At 34.4% G+C, this 18,439-nt stretch overlaps 1 protein-coding gene and 1 pseudogene across 1 annotated transcript; both read left to right on the top strand.

Moving 5' to 3' along the window:
- Positions 1–1,333: 1,333 nt before the first annotated feature.
- On the top strand, positions 1,334–8,558 carry LOC135129872 (glucose dehydrogenase [FAD, quinone]-like; annotated as a pseudogene).
- Positions 8,559–14,385: 5,827 nt separating this feature from the next.
- Positions 14,386–16,969, top strand: LOC135130386 (glucose dehydrogenase [FAD, quinone]-like). The gene is made up of 3 exons (XM_064057760.1): positions 14,386–15,131; positions 15,759–16,595; positions 16,652–16,969. The coding sequence occupies exons 1-3, from the start codon at positions 14,386–14,388 to the stop codon at positions 16,914–16,916; spliced, it is 1,848 nt and encodes a 615-aa protein (XP_063913830.1). The 3' UTR covers positions 16,917–16,969.
- Positions 16,970–18,439: the final 1,470 nt, after the last annotated feature.

The raw sequence follows: 18,439 nt of genomic DNA, 5'->3' as shown, positions 1-18,439 counted from the left end.
GAGCATTTAAACATTAACAAAATTATTTAGTTGGGCGTGGGCCCATTTTTTCGGAAATGGAAAGCCAAACTGCATATCTAGAAAGGTGTAATGAATGAACATCCTAACATTTTAATACTTCCACTGAAATACAAAACTACACACATGGTTAATGAAAAATGATTAAATATACGACAGGCAAAAGACTAAAATGAAATATAGGAGCAATCTTATACAACTAAAACACGAAACCTAATAATACCATTTCTAAAAATCCACTATACACAGACACAATATGGAAAATTTTTCAAGTCCAAATTTCTCCAAAATTCAGCAGAAATTTGTCACCGCTTTCACCAACCTTATTGTTTTTTTTTAATATTCCTAAATTCTCTCCAGAAGATTCACTACCAGTATTCATAGTTCTTATCTGTTACCATCTTTGAAGTGAACTGTCATTTCGTCAAAATTTTCTGAATTTTCTATTCAATAAAAACGTCCGACCACCAAAATAGCCACAGTGATTTTAAGATAAAATGCTATGTAGTAAAAGCAATACTACTATAGGTACTATACTGACCAGTTTGTCGAGATACAATTATTTAAATTATAGATCAACTCTTTCACTCGTTTAACAAAATAATAATAGATCAACATTTTAAAACGTTTATTGTAAAAATAACATAAATCAAAATTTCAAAATCAATAAAACATCTTCATTTCAAGGTTTATCTAGAAAACATTCTTTTGGAACGATTTATCTCATTACGTGCCACTTCAAACAATAATAATCGTGAACACGTTTTCTGATTACCAACACTATATAAGATAACGCACTTAATTTATATTCTCACATTTACAAAAATTAAACCACAGATAATTTTGGGTCGTACGATTTTCCTTTCGTTAAGCTGTTCAATATCTAAAATATTGTTTAAGATGAGTGAGAAAATAATATAAAAGCATCTATTAGGCAAAGAGAAAACATTTAAAGAACATCTCTAAATATTGTAAATAAAGCAAAATAATACCGACCATTATAATAAATATTTTAATTCAAGAGTATTAAGTGCATTACTTTTTAACAACAAATGATTACTAGAATCTGTAAACATATGATGAACAAGTTTAAAACAAAATATGTATTCCACAAAATGCTTACTTGAAGGGTTCTGGTTAAGGTACTGATAAATAATTAACTTAAAATTGCAGCATTAAATTATTGTCTAGTCTTGTTAACAATCAACTAAAATTCCATTAGAAGTCTGCGTGATAATTCTAAAATTACACTTCATAGATTTGGAGAAACAGATTTAAAATCTGAATCCAACACGATCAGACTATAGTCTACAAAATGAGTTGCGGTTGTGCGGCACCCTACCTCGGTCCCTCTCTTGGTGACTTGTGCTACGGTGGCACCCATATTGTGTTCTTGAGCCTCATCAATATCCTAATACAAAATCAGTGCAACATAGGAGAAATTTGCCAAAGAGTTACCCCAAAAACACAACCTGACTCTGACTACGATTTCGTGGTTATTGGAGGAGGTGCCGCTGGATCCGTGGTTGCAGGAAGACTGTCAGAAAATCCAGCATGGAAAGTTTTGCTAATAGAAGCCGGAAACGACGAACCCCCAGGAACACAAGTACCGTCGATGTTAGGTAATTTCCTGAGGAAACCGGACTTAGACTGGGGATATAAAACTGAACCCCAGGAATTTGCTTGCCTTGGCAATGAGGAACAAAGGTGTTCGTGGATGCGGGCTAAGATGCTAGGTGGCTGTGGGGCGATTAATGGAATGAAGTACATGAGAGGTACTCCTAAAGATTATGATGGATGGGGGGCTTTAGGAAATACCGGATGGGGATATGACGATGTCATGAAGTACTTTTTGATGTCGGAAGATAATCAGGAGGTTGGTACTCTGGTGAGTGAAGAGATACATGGTACTGGTGGACCTATGGTGATCGCCAGATTTCCAGATCGTCCAGAGTTAGCAGAAGATTTAATGACGGCTGCAGAAGAACTGGGATATCCGGTTGTTAATGATCTCACTGATGGGAATTTTACCGGATTTAGCATTTCCCAAACATCTAATATGTAAGTAGGTAATTCTAATAATATCATTTCCTGACGGTTCATGGTAACCAATTACAACACAGGAAGGTATAATTTAAACAATTTTTGAATTAAACGATTTTTTTAAGTATTGCGACAAAAATCCAAATCTCTGCGTAAATAAGTTAATTTACATAGCCGACAGTGGGTAGAATTTAAACCATACGAGGTCCTATGAAATGGAATATTTAAAAGATGGAAAGATCTACCGCAACGATTAGGAACATGTAGAACAATCAATAACGGATGATAACACCTTATAAATAAACAGACAATCAAACATCCATCTACCGGTCTCCAGCAGCGATAAACCGAAATAGGTTAAGATACTTTCATAGTTGTCACTAGAATAAAATATATAAAATTTAATACATACAAACTTAACAAATTTTTTCTGCATTTTCTCAATTCTGTTAATATAAATATTATAAAATGGAGACCAGATGACAATACAATATACTAAATTTGAACTTACTAAAGAATTGTAAAGTATTACCAACGTCCGGATATTATTAAATTGATGCATAACCTTAAGATAAAACCAAGGAGCTTATTTGCCTTGGAGAGCATTTTATTAATATAGGTGGAAAAAGTTAACTGATAATCAAGAGTGATTCCTAAATCATTAAATTCTTTCACATTGTCTAATTTATTATCGGAAATAAAATAATCATAGCAGCTGCTAATTATCTTATGGCTAAATCTTAAGACCTTGCATTTAAGTATATTCAAATTAAGATTACTGAAAGTACACCAAACAGTTAGTGCATTGATATCATCTTGAATGAGTTGAGAATTTTCAATTTTAGAAATTTTTAAAAATAACTTTAAATCGTCAGCAAAAAGTAAGACTTTACAATTCTTTATAACATTTACTACGTCATTAACATATAAAGTGAACAAGATTGGCCCCAGATGGGAACCTTGGAGCACACCCGATGGAACGTGAATTGCGTTTGATTTAATTCCGTCAATTTCTACAAATTGTTTTCTATCAGTCAGATATGATTCTAACCATGCTAAAAGAGGATTACCAATACCTAGGTGATATAATTTCAACAATAATCTTTTTATGTTTACACGATCGAACGCCTTTGATAACTCAGTATAGACGCAATCTAAGTACTTCAAAACCATTTTCCAAGCTGTTTAACACATAATCAATAAACAGAAAAAGATGTGTCATCGTTGAACGGCCCTTTATGAAACCATGTTGTTCTTTAGCTATTATCTGTCGGGAGTTAAAAGAAATAATATCTGCAATTATAGAATCTAAAACTTTGGCAATAAGTGATGCCCGCGAAACACTTCTATAATTTGAAACCTCACATTTATATCCTTTTTTGTGAATAGGCTTAACATATAAGATTTTCCATATATTTGGAACTAGTCCCGACTGTAAAGATTTGTTGTATAAAATACTCAACGGAAAACGCATATTTTCAGCGCATTCCTTCAAAAAAATCATTGGCATACCATCAGGACTTGTAGCTCGGGAACTTTGTAATGATTTCAGTTTATTAAGTTTAACTTCTTCAGAGATAGTGACAGAGTTTAAATCAATGACACTCTTTAAAGAGTTGGGTAAAGAATCACAACTGTTCTGATCTGTTGAATATACTGTTTGAAAAAATGAGGCAAATAAATTTACTATAGACTGAACAGAGTCCGCCCTTATGCCACTGTCAAACATTGTATTGGGAATATTATTTATGTTAGATCTATGGGAGTTAACAAATTTCCAAAAATATTTACAATCTGTCGTGATATTTTGTTCTGCCTTTAGTACATGTCGCTGCCTACATAATTTAATAATATCTTTACATTTTTTTCTTAAAGAACTAAATGCTAGATAGTCAGCCATTTTATGAGTTCTTTTATACACAGTCTCCTTAAGTGATCTATCTTTTCTGTACACAATATAGCGATTATCAAATATTTCGGAGCTATATTATTTTCACACAAAATATTAGCCAAGATATCACGAATTTTTGTTCTTAAACCCTGTACATTTTGATATATCACAACTAAGTCATTACTGGTTGATTCGTTGGCTGTATTGTAAAATTTGTTTTCGATTTTAAGGCACCGTTGATAAAATTCTTGACTGCCACACCATCCGGCCAAAAAGATGGATCTAGTAATACCCTCTTAGCAGTTGACTCAATAGAGAATTTAAAAGAAGCATAGCTGGGATGTCTAGAAGATATTTTTTCAAGAGAAAAGGAAGAAATAAATTTGTCATCAGTATCATTATTTCTCAAATTAACTGTAATATAATTCCAAATCTTTTAAATATCAACGGTCGGACTCACCCTCGTAATGTTAATATGACAAAACCTTCTTCATCAACAATGGAATCAAATGTTTCAATATTTGTGTGGGTCCCAATAATCAGCTGACTCGGTTTGCGATTATTTACCTTTTTTTCTTCCACAAGAGGAGGAATCTTTTTATCAGGAATTTTTTCGTTATCTGGTTTATTCGACGACTTTTTATTTTTGGAACTATTGACGACTATTTCAGGCTCCTTTTCTTTATTGACTCAAAAGCCCAATTAATAGGAGGATCGTTATCAATCGATGGAGATAAACTTACAGGCAATATTGTATCTTTGACTGAGATGCTACGTTTAAGAAGATCAACCTCCCTTGTAAGGTCCCTGATGTTCACTGACTGTTGATCAATAATCATTTTCTGTTGTAAAATCAAACTTTGGCAGCTGATGACAGCATTCTTCAGAGAAAAAAGCAAACTATTTATGTTCAATCCAACAACCTTACAATCATCACAAAACGAGAAAAAGTTCTCGTTGTCTGGAATATTGCGCTCAGATTTTTTCAATTTCGAACATTTCATATGGCACATAAAATTACACGCACCACCACACTTTAAAATTTTATCATTATTTTCTTCTAATTGCACACACAGAGCACACATCAAGCGACCCACTGTGGTTAAAGGAATATATTAGAAATAAGTATGTTTTCAAATTTTATTAAAATATCGCCTCGTGAACAATTTGCTACATACATCTGAATAGTGATTTGCAGAAGTTTAAGTTTGGAATCCTAAATACGATCACACCGTTGTTTACAACAGATTTGTGAAACTAGTAAATGCTTGTATTTTTTATTCAAGGAGTGTAGATAAAATCGATTCAATTTAAAAAACATACGTGTTCTATATTTTATTTAATCTCCATTTTTTCATTCAATAATTTAGCGTAAACGAAAATTTTTTGATAAGATAATAATCTTTCATTTTATGTTCAGTAAGTGATGTTTACCTAACCTTTTACGTTTTTTAGAAAGAAAGGGACGAGAAATATTGCAGAGGTACCTTATATGAAATATTTTTTACATCAAAACATTGAAATGTAAATAGTAAAATTTTGTTCCAAAATTTTGATTTTATTCTTAAAAACCCACGCATCTAAAAGTATAAGTTTCAATAATTTAGTAGGGCACAGGTATACTGTTTATTGACATCTGCAGGCGGCCAGACGCGCTTTGATTGGCTGTGGTCAGTCATGCTTTATTACAAGTTAAGTCAGGTCAGGTACAATAAGTTAAATTATGCCACACTTTGTCAACAATTTCAAACAACAAAAATTTACATGATGTTAAATTATGTGTTAGTTATTTCAAATTATTCATTCACAAATTATCTCGTGGACCGAAAACTCACAAACAAACAAAAAATAGGACAATAGTAAGTCCCTCCCGTTTTTCGAGTCCACGAAGATATCAATTTAACCGTACTTCTAAAAGTCCTTCTCGCAAACTGGACTAACGTCTGAATCATTTTAAATATCATAATCCAACGAAGTGTGCTATAGTGTAATACTTAAGGGAAAGAATACCCACAAACTTCAGTTATAACTTTAAAAACAAAGGAGTAAAACCTGAACAAGTGAATTTCCTAACCCGTGGTTTATATGAACAATTTCATGCCTGTTAAATTATTGTGTTAGATGTTTAGTAGCAAAGGATACAGCATCACTGATGTTAGAATTGAAAATATTAAGAAAGAATAGCATGAGCCCTACAAGAAAGCCCTGGGACACATTTTGTTAACAAAAAGACGACTAGATAGATATTCATAAACCAATTTTTTTCAGCTGTTTTCTTATTACTGAGAAGTGATTAGAGTACTCTACAGCTAACTGGAAGTAAATTTTACACATGGAGTTTTCTTAGGCAGATATAATGTGAAACGTAGTCAAAGGCTTTTCTTAATTAGTGTACACTTGTAGACTTTTGATACAGAAAGAAAGTCCGTTCCATACATAATGATTTTTAGGTCACTAAGCAATGGTTTGTATAATTAACAAAATCAGTCATAATTAAACAAATGCTACACAAAAAATATAAAGATTAAAAAAAAAAACATGGGTTCAGAACCATTTTGTCTTTAGGTACAAAATCAATAGTTTATATAATCGCTAAAATTATTCATGTTATTATAACAATAATTATTATTGGACACATCTAGATTTTCTAGACGTGTCATTCCGTAGTTATAAAGGAAAGTTATTGGTTTTCGCATTGATGTTTGTTTGTTCTATCTGTGATTGTTGCATTATTAAATAATTCCTTTCTAAACTCCAAAGCCAAAAGAAATGAACCTAATTTATTAGCAGATAATGAAATACAAAACCCTACGTTTATGTTTTGAATTAATGCAAATATTTGAACATCAGAAATTTAATAGAAACAAAGCAAAACCTGAATTAAAGTAACTGGATGCAAAGACACAAGTTATTACGGGCGTATGGCGGCAGATTTAAAGTTTCGGCAGTTAACAGAAACACAACAAAAGTACCCCTGGGGCGTTTTAGCGTAAGCGGAGTTTGGGGCTACCGGTCGAGGCTGTTCTCCCCCCACGACCAACCAATTTAAACTAGCTCTTACCACGTGTTTACATTCACAAAAACACATTCAGACAGACGCTTCGGCATGCTGCCCTCTGTCTAACCACCAATCCTCTAACTAAAATGTCCTAGCGCTAGGAAGTGTCCAACTATCCAACAAGCGTTACCGTGCACCTGGTTGCCTATGTTTAGCGATTTTTTTGGATTGAATTTTTTTCTTTCAAATACGGTCAGGATGCAGAGCACTACCCTTTTTTGGGACCCTATAATGACCTATGTGTTCTTTAAAAACACGGAAAAATAGTTACATTTTAATTTTTAATATTAGCTTGAAAAACAAGGCAAAATCTTTGAAATATTTATCTATAGTAAAGTAAAAATAACATTCTAAGGGTCAGGATATATATACACATTTATTTTCTTTGCAGAAATGGTACAAGAGTCAGTAGTGCCAGAGCCTTCTTACGTCCAGCTCGAGATCGTTCAAACTTACACGTAGTGCTAAACTCAACAGCAACAAAAATTCTCATAGACACCACAGGAGACCAATAAACAATCTCAGGAGTAGAATTCATCTACAACGACACAACTTTCACAGTCCAAGTGAATCGAGAAGCCATCGTTTCTGGTGGAACCATAAACTCACCCCAGCTCCTGCTACTGTCTGGAATAGGCCCAAAAGACGAACTAGACAAAGTTGGTATTGAGCAAGTCCACGACTTACCCGGCGTCGGTCAAAACTTACACAATCACGTCTCTTTTGGCATGAACTTCAACTTAAACCTCGTAAAAAATACCAACGATCTTGACTGGCTAGCCGCTTTAAATTATTTTACACACAGAACTGGACCCTTAACTTATACAGGAATTTCCGAAGTAGCTGCACGACTGACGACGAAATACGGCGATCCAGCTGGCGATGATCCAGATTTGCAACTCGTCTTCGAAGGACTATCGGCCACCTGTTGCAGAACCTGCAGTGTAGGCGAACTAGCAGATCCGGATAATCCTGACAGCCGTAAATCCATCAGAATTACATCTGACAATATTAAACCGAAAAGTAGGGGTTATATCGGGTTACACACGAGTAATCCGTTGGATGCTCCTCTGATGCAACCCAACTATCTAGCGGAAGCTGACGATGTCAAGATTCTTATCGAAGGAATTCGAGTCATCCAAAGTCTCGGTAACACAACCGTTCTAAGGGAAAAGTACGGAACTGAACTTATAAAAGAGAATTATGGGGATTGTGAAGAACAATACACGTAAAGTTCGATGTTATGAATTAATTATGACAAATAATAATCCTGTTTTTAGGTATGATTCTGACGAGTTCTGGGAATGTGCAGTAAGATATGCCACGGGTCCTGAAAATCATCAAGCTGGTAGCTGTAAAATGGGGCCCGCGTCCGATCCTTTGGCAGTGGTTGATCCTGAATTGCAAGTTCATGGAATAGAGGGGCTTCGAGTGGCAGACGCTTCTGTAATGCCAGTTCTTATTTCTGGTAATCCTCATGCGACAATTGTAATGATAGGAGAACGAGCAGCAGATTTCATCAAGCAAAAGCAAACAACTACTTACTAAAAAATAGAGTCAATTTGTGTTGTAGCATATTTTTCAATAAATTACAATTGTATGTCGGCACAAAAATTATTTCCACTATTAATTTTATTAATTTAATGATTATAGCAGCTAAGTTCGCTGACAAGTTAAGTTCTAAACAAAAGGAGGTCACAAGTTGGTTGACGTTTATCGCTCTCCATATTTTAATAGCAAAAATAATTTATTGTTATTATTATTAATGTTATTAAAATTAAGGAATAGATATCCCAAGGACAGATATCTAGATATTTAAGAATGTATTTTTAAACTGTCTCTAGATACTAGACATGAACTGGGTAGAAAGAGTTCACACAATACTCGTATATTCGAATTTTGAGCACACAGAAACGCAATATAATTTTTTCAACGTGATGTAACATAGAAATTAATGTTCTAATAGAGTATTAAAAAAGCATGCACACAACACAAATATACCTACTTCTATTTTAACTCATCAAAAATAAACAAGTATAAAAAAACACATCCATCTTTCTCTTTTTTTTTTGGTTCCTACCAACGCAACGTCTCCATATTTAACCTGGAGTCGTTTGGACAAAAACTCGATGTGACAAGATATTTGTAGAATTTAAGAAATTTCATTTTGATGTGGCATCTTTTGTTCAGCCGCTAACTTTTCTTTAAAAATTCTTGACATTATATACTTGTCTACGTAAATGGAACAGAAGCGGGTGTATTGTGAGTTGTATATCTTCATTCGATGAAGTTTTTGTAACAACAAACAAAAAAAAATTATTCGACGTATTTTAAATTAATTTACGCTATATTTTGATTGTAATAAAGACATTATTACGAGAAATAAATTGTACTACTAACAAATATTTAATATGACCGAGACCTTTAAAGTACGTTATTTTGTCAGGGTGAGGATTTTTGAGGGATTCTATGATGTTTAATACACAACAAAGTGGAAAAAACAAAAGACGAAAGTGTTTTTTACGGTATTTTTGTTTTTATTTAACTGTTCCTCAGGGGTTTAAAACATGAAAAAAGCTGCTAATTAATGTATAATAGATTTATATTGTTACGAAATAAACCCATACGCCCCCCGATACTACGCCTATGGGTTTTCTAGTATGTGCGGCGATGATGGGTGACTCATCATCGGTGACGGCGGCCAGGCGGCGTTAGCATAAAGACAAGTATGGAGCCGGTTATCAGAACTCTCGATTGCGGGGTCCAGAAAAACCTAGAAGCGGCGTTTGCGATCGATCGAGAGAAATGTATGGATTTAAGGGCACCGTGGGGAACGAGTCAACAATTCGCCTTGATCCAAGACATAGTCCAGTCAAGTTGCGCCGTTTGTACATAATCGATGTGTTATCAGTCGTGTGAATTTAAGTTACTGAGACATAAATTGTTGAATTTTACCCACGCCAATTTTAAAATCACCGAGCATCGTAACTATATTAATACCATTTCATCATATAAAAAAGGAGGAAGTTGTCACACCTCCTCTAGCGAGTCCCCTTAAAAAGCTTAAAATGTAATTTTAATAATAGTATGTGGTGACCAGATTTGAATTAAAATTTCGCGCTGAAAAAAACAGCAGTGCGAAATCGCATTTGAATAATTTGAATTTGAAAAAAAATTCAGTCAAGAAAATCGTTAGACATAGGCAACCATATGCACGTTCAGTTCTTTTTGGGTAGTTGATAGCTCTCCTTGGGGAATTTGTAGGGGAGTATCTAATGAGAGTTTAGTTGGTTTGGTAGTTAATAAAAAGGGGAGAGCCTTTGTTTAACGAAAATTAATCGTAATTGTGTTTATTTATCATGTATTTTGTTTGGGATAAGCTGGTGACAGTCCAAAGCTAATTGTTTAAAGTAACCAGTCATTGGATCAAGGCATAATTTCACATCACTTGAACAGTTGATAAAATGTGTCATAATTTAACATCATGTATATTCTTTGTTTGAATCATTGATAAAGTGCAGTGCAGTGTAAAAGCAAATATTAAACTGATGTCATTTTGTTAGCTTTGCAATTTTTCACTTCTTGCAACTTGTCTCTATCTCGCAATTTTAACTTCAGTAATTTTCTTTGCTGTATAATTTAAATTGAACGTAAATTTTGATCTGCAGCCCCTAACCTCACGTAACTTTTTATCTGCACAAGTTTTTGTTAGTTTTTCTTTTTCATTTAAATATTTTGTTGATTAATGTTTCCATCATATAAATTGTTGTTTATTGCTGTTTGAAACTTTAACGCTTGTTCAGTTGTGGTTTATATCAGGGTCATAAAAAGTGAACATTTAAAATGGAATTGAGGTAAATAACACAGAAACACGTGACGGAAGCGGAGTGCGCAGTTCCTTGTCGAGCCGGCGGTCGCGCCATCTGCACGAAAGATGCAGGCCTTAAATAGAAGTCAGGGGAGCGGTCGGTATGACGTGGCGCTGTCAGCTTATCTATAGCCGTGATAGAGGGGTGCTGGGCGACATGCTTGCAGATAGAATAGAATCACCGTCGTGGTGGGAGAACAGCCATAACCAGGACGCCCAAACTCCGCTCGTGCTACAATGCCCCCAATGGGTAATGTTGCTGCTTGATATAGTTCGATCGCAACACTTTTATGGCGCTCTGATGCTGCTTCCGTTGCATAGAGTTTTTCTATTAAAATTTTGTTGTGTTGTTGATTGCCATAATTTTAAATTTGCCGCTACACGCCCGTAATAACTTCTGTATTTGCATGCAGTTACTTTACTTCAGATTTTTCTTTGTCTTTATTAAATTTATAACATTCAAATATTTGCATTGATTTTTTGTCCTGAACATTAAGAGGTGTCTCCAACCGGTACAACTTAGTGGCAGCTTTTTTTTCTTTTTGTTGTCAGAGGAGGAATAAACGTTTTGTTAAATTTGAAAATTATCAACTTGGAAGCTATATTCTTTCTCTTTGAACAATCAATAATTTTAGACATTGTTTTAACACTTTACTAAGCATTTTCTTCTACGCTTCTCTCTTGTCTTCTTTTTCGGTTATTTACATCTTCCAAACATCGGTGGAAATTTCTTACCTTACCTTACCAAGTTTGTTCCCCAGTGATTTATTTGTCATTTTTCATTCATAAACTCCTATTTTTTACTAACAGGTTCTACGTTTTCCTTCAACACAGTGTTTTCTGACCATCAGACTAAACTACTTAGGTAATTTCCTTTTGCATTTCCAATTTGGTTCGCAGACTTTAAATCACAAATTTTGTGCGCACACTTTTAATTAATGGTTGAGGTTTACCCAAGCCGTAAGTCATAAAACTGGTGTCAGAAGTGGGATTCAAAAATTAATAATTGGTTTGACAAAGATTTAATAGCGGGAACAAGAAATTAAAAAAGAAAAAAATTACACCAAAAAAGTCGACTTGATTTTTTGACCTAATAGTTAACAGCGGATAAATAAGAGAACAGTATATACTGTCAAACAATCTTTTTTTGCTTCGGTTGATAGTTTTTTAGTTACTACACCTGTTGAAATATCTTTCATTTACATGTGGAACATAACCAAACCAAATTGGGGTATTGCTATAGCACACCTTCAACGTCACCAAATGTTTGTACTATCTTATCAAAGAGAGTTTGGAATTTTATGGTAGAGCTTGGAACCAGCTATGAAGGTTTACGTAACAGTGTATAATAAATCGGTTGACCTCAAGATATGTAAATATTTTCAACGTTCCAAAAATCACAGTTTTAGTATTTTATACATGTTTTTTTAAATCAGCATTATACATACTATTTTTGAATAACTGCCGAGGAATAACTGTATTTGTAACGTTTATTGTTATATTACAGTTGGAATTTTGTTCCTTTGGTACAATAAGGTTTAGATTTCTTTAAAATATAGTTGATTTGGAATTTTGGGTACGTATGCACTTGGGTTACAATATTTACACCTACGCGAGTCGTAGATCGTAGATAATAGACAATAGATTGTTCTATAAATTAAAAAGCTCTGAAGTATCACGAGTTTCTTATTTGATGATGTAATCAAACACATTTTTAAATCTATTTTTAAATCACCATTTAAGGCAGTCTATAATAATTAAGAAAACCGTAAGTAAAAGTATCAACTCATTAACTATTGCCTTAAATTATTACCATTTAACTACCCTGTATTTTCGAGATCTGTTGGGACAAAACAACTACTCGAGTTATTAATAAATATCGCAAAGCGCAGAAGAGTGTAATTAAATTTATCGGCCGTTAGTTTAACGAAACTAAAAATTTTATCACGATGTAAGTATATGACGCACATCCACGTCTTTGCTGATTATAATTATTTTCAACTTTGATAACAATCGAAAACTTTGGATCTCTACAAGTATGCTTGATTGATATAGATGAAAGATGTGGTTGAAGTGGGTGTTATAAAGTTGTTCTTAGCTCTCTGTTGTAGCCAAATCACTAGCATCGAAGACAGACACATTATAGAAAGTGTAGCGCCAACAAAAACTGAATAATCATATTTATGTATTTGAAAATTTTGAAAATTATCTGAGAGCGTTTTGTGGTACTACTGTATAATTTTGCTATTCACGATCTTTCTGGCTATGGAAATTTGAGAGCTTTTAATTCATTGAAAACGGCATTAAAAATGAGGTTATGAATTCAATTATTCGTCAGTGTGACAAACTTAAATTTCCTTTCTCGGGTGATACTATTTTTCTTCAGAAAAATCGTGAACGGAATGAATAGTGGAATAAACTATTCGATAATAATTTCAACCACGACGACTATCATAACTTGGTCAGTAATTTTGATAAATGTTTTTTGTTATAAAAATACGTGTTTCGACTTAAAAAATGGCAATGTTCCATTTTAAGATTCACCTGGTTTGTAATTTATATCAATGAAATGCCATAGTGTACAACTGAAACAAGCTTAGATCTCTTTGCAGATGATACCAATCTAGTGGGTAGTAATTCAGATATAAAGATTTTACAAGATGTCACTCAAGTTCAAGAAGATTTAAGCACATGATTTTTGTCTAATAAGTTGTCTTAGATTGACAAACAGATTGATATAATTTTTTATGCATTTATTTATTATACAATTTTTTTTTTATCGAAAACTTGTTACTATAGCTTCAAACTATAAACCTGGAATCTACAGATTTTTGAAATAACAGTTAAACTTTTTTAATAACGTTTGCTAACTACTAAAATTGCATCATTTTGTTATAGTCATCTTCCATTATATCTATTAGTAAATCAGTTTCGAGGTTATACACAACAACTTCATCTACAATTTTATCTCAAAAAATTTCTTGTAGTAAGATTTATCTTATTACGTGCCACTTCAAAATGTAATTATAGTGAACAAGGTTTCTGATTGTCCAAGACGGTCTGTCATAATTAAAACTGAAGTAGCACTAAAGATACTATCAATTTTACAAAAATTAAATCACAGATAATAAATATATAAATAAATATTTTAATTTTATCGGTTCATAGTCGCGAAATCAACGTCACATAATTCCGTAGCAACATTATAATAAGAAGCAAACGACTAAAAAAAAGAGATAGAGCTTTCTGTAACGACATACTAACTGTTTTAAACAAGGAGACTATTCTATGAAATTACTAATTCGAGATAAAAGTTGAGGCTATTGTTTAAAGTACAGGTAGTGGCTGCCACAAGGTCAATTCACTGAATCATTCACTGCTCTTGCTAACAATCAATGAAAACTTCACTAGGAGTCTGCGTGATACAGAGTCTAAAACCACACTTCAGAGATTTGGAGGGACATATTTAAAATCTGGGACCAACATGATCAGGCTATAGTCTCCAAAATGAGTTGCGGTTGTGCGGCACCCTACATCGGTCCCTCCGTTGGTGACTTGTGCTACGGAGGCACCCATATTGTTTTCTTGAGCCTTATCAACGCTCTATTAGAAAACAAATGCGACCTAGGAGAAATGTGCCGAAGAGTTACCCCAATTACACAACCTGATGCTGATTATGACTTCGTGGTTGTTGGAGGAGGTGCTGCTGGATCTGTGGTTGCAGGAAGATTGTCAGAAAATCCAGCTTGGAAAGTTTTGCTGATAGAAGCTGGAAACGATGAACCTCCAGGTACACAAGTACCATCCATGTTAGGCAACTTCTTGATGAAACCAGGCTTAGACTGGGGGTATAAAACTGAACCACAGGAATATGCTTGTCTTGGTAATAATGAGCAAAGGTGCACGTGGATACGGGCTAAGATGCTGGGTGGATGTGGGGCGATTAATGGAATGATGTACATGAGAGGTCCTCCTAAAGATTACGATGGATGGGAGGCTTTGGGAAATACTGGATGGGGATATGACGATGTTATGAAGTACTTTTTGATGTCGGAAAACAATCAGCAGGTTGGTACTCTGGTTAGTGAAGAGATACATGCTACTGGTGGACCAATGTCGATAGCCAGGTTTCCAGACCATCCAGTGCTAGCAGAGGACCTAATGGCTGCTGCACAAGAACTGGGTTATGAATTTGTCAATGATATCAACGATGGTAATTTTACTGGTTTTACCATTGCCCAGGCAGCTAACTTGTAAGTACTTATTTTTAAGTGTTGAAGGTAATATGTTGGAACTAAAAATATTTTCACGTTCATTTATATGTAAAAAAATAGGCTCAAAGTAGTGTTGTATTTTATGTTAAAAAAAAAGTAGATAATAATCACTCTCAAATTTCTCATTCAAAAGTGTAGTACAAACGAAAATTTTTGATTAGATAATCTTTCAATTTATCTTTAATAACTGATGCCTATCTTAAGTGTTCTCAAGAATAGAATATTTTGAACTGTAACACACCGAAACGCAACAATTGGTAACGTATTGTTACACTATTTATGACTATTCTTCAAAAAGCAAGGGGTGTGAATTTAAAAATAAAGGTGGATTATTAAACTACAGGTATAAGAGGGTATAATTTTGCACGTTTTGAGAAGACGTTATCAGATTTCATTAAGCGTTTTGCCATCGATACGGTAATACTGAAGTAGTCCTAGAATTTTCCAGTATAATCTGTAGTAGTTTCAAGGATCTAGTAAAATCCCCAACAGACAAACGACAGATAGACGGAAAAGGGAGATCTACTTTTCCATCTTCGAAACGAATCTTATCAACTCGTAGATATTTTATTCATATTTATATTTACAGATTGATTTTCTTTGCAGAAATGGTACAAGAGTCAGTAGTGCCAGAGCCTTCTTGCGGCCTGGTCGCGGTCGTTCGAACTTACACGTAATGCTAAACTCAACAGCTACAAAAGTAATCCTCGACACCACCGAAGACCAAAAAAAAATATCAGCAGTAGAATTCATCTACGACGACACTACTTTCAGAGTCAACGTAAATCGAGAAGCCATTCTTTCTGGTGGAGCCATAAACTCAGCACAAATACTCCTACTATCTGGAATAGGTCCCACAGAGGAACTCGACAAAGTTGGCATTTACCAAGTCCATGACTTGCCTGGAGTTGGCCAAAACTTGCACAATCACGTTGCTTTTAGTGTAGACTTCAATCTAGACCTCCTAGAAAACACTAACGACCTTGACTGGGCAGCCGCTGTCCATTACTTTGCAAACAAACAAGGACCCATGTCTTCCACTGGCATGTCGCAAGTTTCTGCACGACTGACCACAAAATATGGTGATCAAGCTGGCGATAATCCAGACTTGCAATTCTTCTTCTCGGGATTTTCGGCGTCGTGTTGCCGAACGTGCAATGTAGGCGAACTAGCAGATCCGGATAGTCCTGACAGCCATAAAGTTTTGTCAATTTCGTCTGTTAATATTAAACCAAAAAGTAGAGGTTATGTTGGTTTGCATTCCACCGACCCGTTGGATGCTCCTCTGATGCAACCCAACTACCTTCAAGATCCTGACGATGTGAAGATTCTTATTGAGGGAGTTCGAGTAGCTCAGAGTCTTGCCAATACAACCGTTCTGAAGGAAAAGTATGGAATTGAATTGATCAAAGCAGATTATGGAGACTGTGAAGAACAATACACGTAAGGTGTTATTATTAAAGTTGGTATGTTATTAATTGTGATTATTTTATTTTCAGTTATGATTCTGACGAATTCTGGGAATGTGCTATAAGATATGGTACGGGTCCCGAGAATCATCAAGCTGGTGCCTGTAAAATGGGTCCTGCTTCTGATCCTTTGGCAGTGGTTGATCCGGAATTGCAAGTTTACGGAATAGAGGGGCTTCGTGTTGCAGATGCCTCTATAATGCCAGCTGTGGTGTCTGGTAACCCTCATGGTACAATTGTAATGATAGGAGAAAGAGCAGCAGATTTTATCAAACAAAAGTATTCAAGTGTTTAATAGTAACATTTGTCTTATCATCATTAGAATATTTTTCAATAAATTTATAAAAATTAAGAGAAACATAATTTTTCCTGCAACTCCTGGATTAAACTGTCCAAGAAGGTTGATCTCTCAGTACCAACCTGCAAGAACAGCCCCTACTTGAAGTCAAAAAAAGAACTTCGGTGGCCCATATTTAAGGATGTGGACAATGGAATTATTTGTAGCGGAAGTGTAAATGAAGGAAAATTTAAGATCCTGTTTAATTACATGCAGTTGCTTTTTTCTAATTCTCCAACCTAGAAATTGGGAAATAATTTCAAATTATAGCGATATTTACATATACTTAGTCCACGCTGCCTAAATCCTCTTCTGTCCAGTCAACAGAAGGTAGTAACTTAAAACATATGGGATTCGTGATATTTTAAAAGCTTTATACCAATCGTTATCAGTTAGTGAAAATACGTATCTCTCACCATATACAAGGTTATTCCCGAAAGATAATGAGCCTGCAAGATTTCAGATGCAACCAATATTGCACAGATACCTCAGTGTTTATTCTTAAATAAAATATATACTCCCCACAATAGTTATTTATATAGCAAAGGAGCAAAGTGAAACATTTCCTCCCGCGGATTCAGGTTGAGAGGGCCTTAAGAATCCGATGGAGGAAATGGCACTTTGCTCAAGTGATATATATATAATTTTTTCTTCGAACGAACGTTTAAAATCAATTTTATAAAAGTTTACATGAAAAAACTATTACCGCAATAAACTAAGTCATCTAGATAGTTTCTATGACAATTTTCAAACAAATAAAAAATTAATCGCATTTGAACAAAGCGTCTCGTGAATTGTAGTTTTGTGTTCCTTAAAACGCATTAATTTTGGAAAAAATGGAGGATTTGGATGAAAGTAGTGCTTCAGATAATATACCATTTATAAAATGTTTGAAAGTGAGAAAATTGGCGACATTTGAAAAGAAAAGAGACAGAACAGCAACGAACCCAGAATATGAAAATGTCAGTCAGAGTATGAACTGAAGAGCAACCAGTATTAGTCAATGTTCAGTGAATAGAATAATTAAAGGTAATAAGTCCCATCCATACCATGTGACTTTGGTGCAAGCATTGAAGGAGAGAGATTGTTCTAAAAGACTGGAATTTTGTATTTTTTTTTAAGAAAAACAAAATTTGGATCCAAATTTTTATGATAATGTTCTTTTCTCTCACGAGGCTCGGTTTTCTAATAACGACGATGTTAACAAGCACAATCTGGAAATCAGACTGTTGGTCCTTATTTTTTTAGAAGCAAGTTAACAGGAATTAGATACTTGGATTTTCTTAGAAATGCTTCACCACTGGTATCAGAAAATGAGAATTTAGAAACTTGAACAAATTTATGGTTTCAACAGGACTGTGCCCCATGTCATTATCACAGACTTTTTTTGGATTACCTTGACATGATTTTCCCTAATGAGCGGATCGTAAGAAGTTCCGTCAATCCTTGACCACCGCCAAGCCATGGGATTTTTTTCTATG

The sequence above is a fragment of the Zophobas morio genome, unplaced genomic scaffold (assembly GCF_036711695.1).
Source record: "Zophobas morio isolate AGI-343-1 ecotype UQ-CSIRO unplaced genomic scaffold, CSIRO_AGI_Zmor_V1 ptg000017l, whole genome shotgun sequence".
Taxonomy (NCBI): Eukaryota; Metazoa; Arthropoda; class Insecta; order Coleoptera; family Tenebrionidae; genus Zophobas; species Zophobas morio.
Note: the sequence above shows the minus strand (reverse complement) of the source record. Positions and strands in the feature narration are given on the sequence as shown.

What these genes read in the sequence shown, in the direction of transcription:
- LOC135130386 (XM_064057760.1), top strand. Translation starts at nt 14,386, where the DNA reads ATGAGTTGCGGTTGTGCGGCACCCTACATCGGTCCCTCCGTTGGTGAC. An exon ending in ATTGCCCAGGCAGCTAACTT is followed by an intron (nt 15,132 to 15,758) that starts GTAAGTACTTAT and finishes TTTTCTTTGCAG; the next exon opens with AAATGGTACAAGAGTCAGTA. An exon ending in GACTGTGAAGAACAATACAC is followed by an intron (nt 16,596 to 16,651) that starts GTAAGGTGTTAT and finishes TTTTATTTTCAG; the next exon opens with TTATGATTCTGACGAATTCT.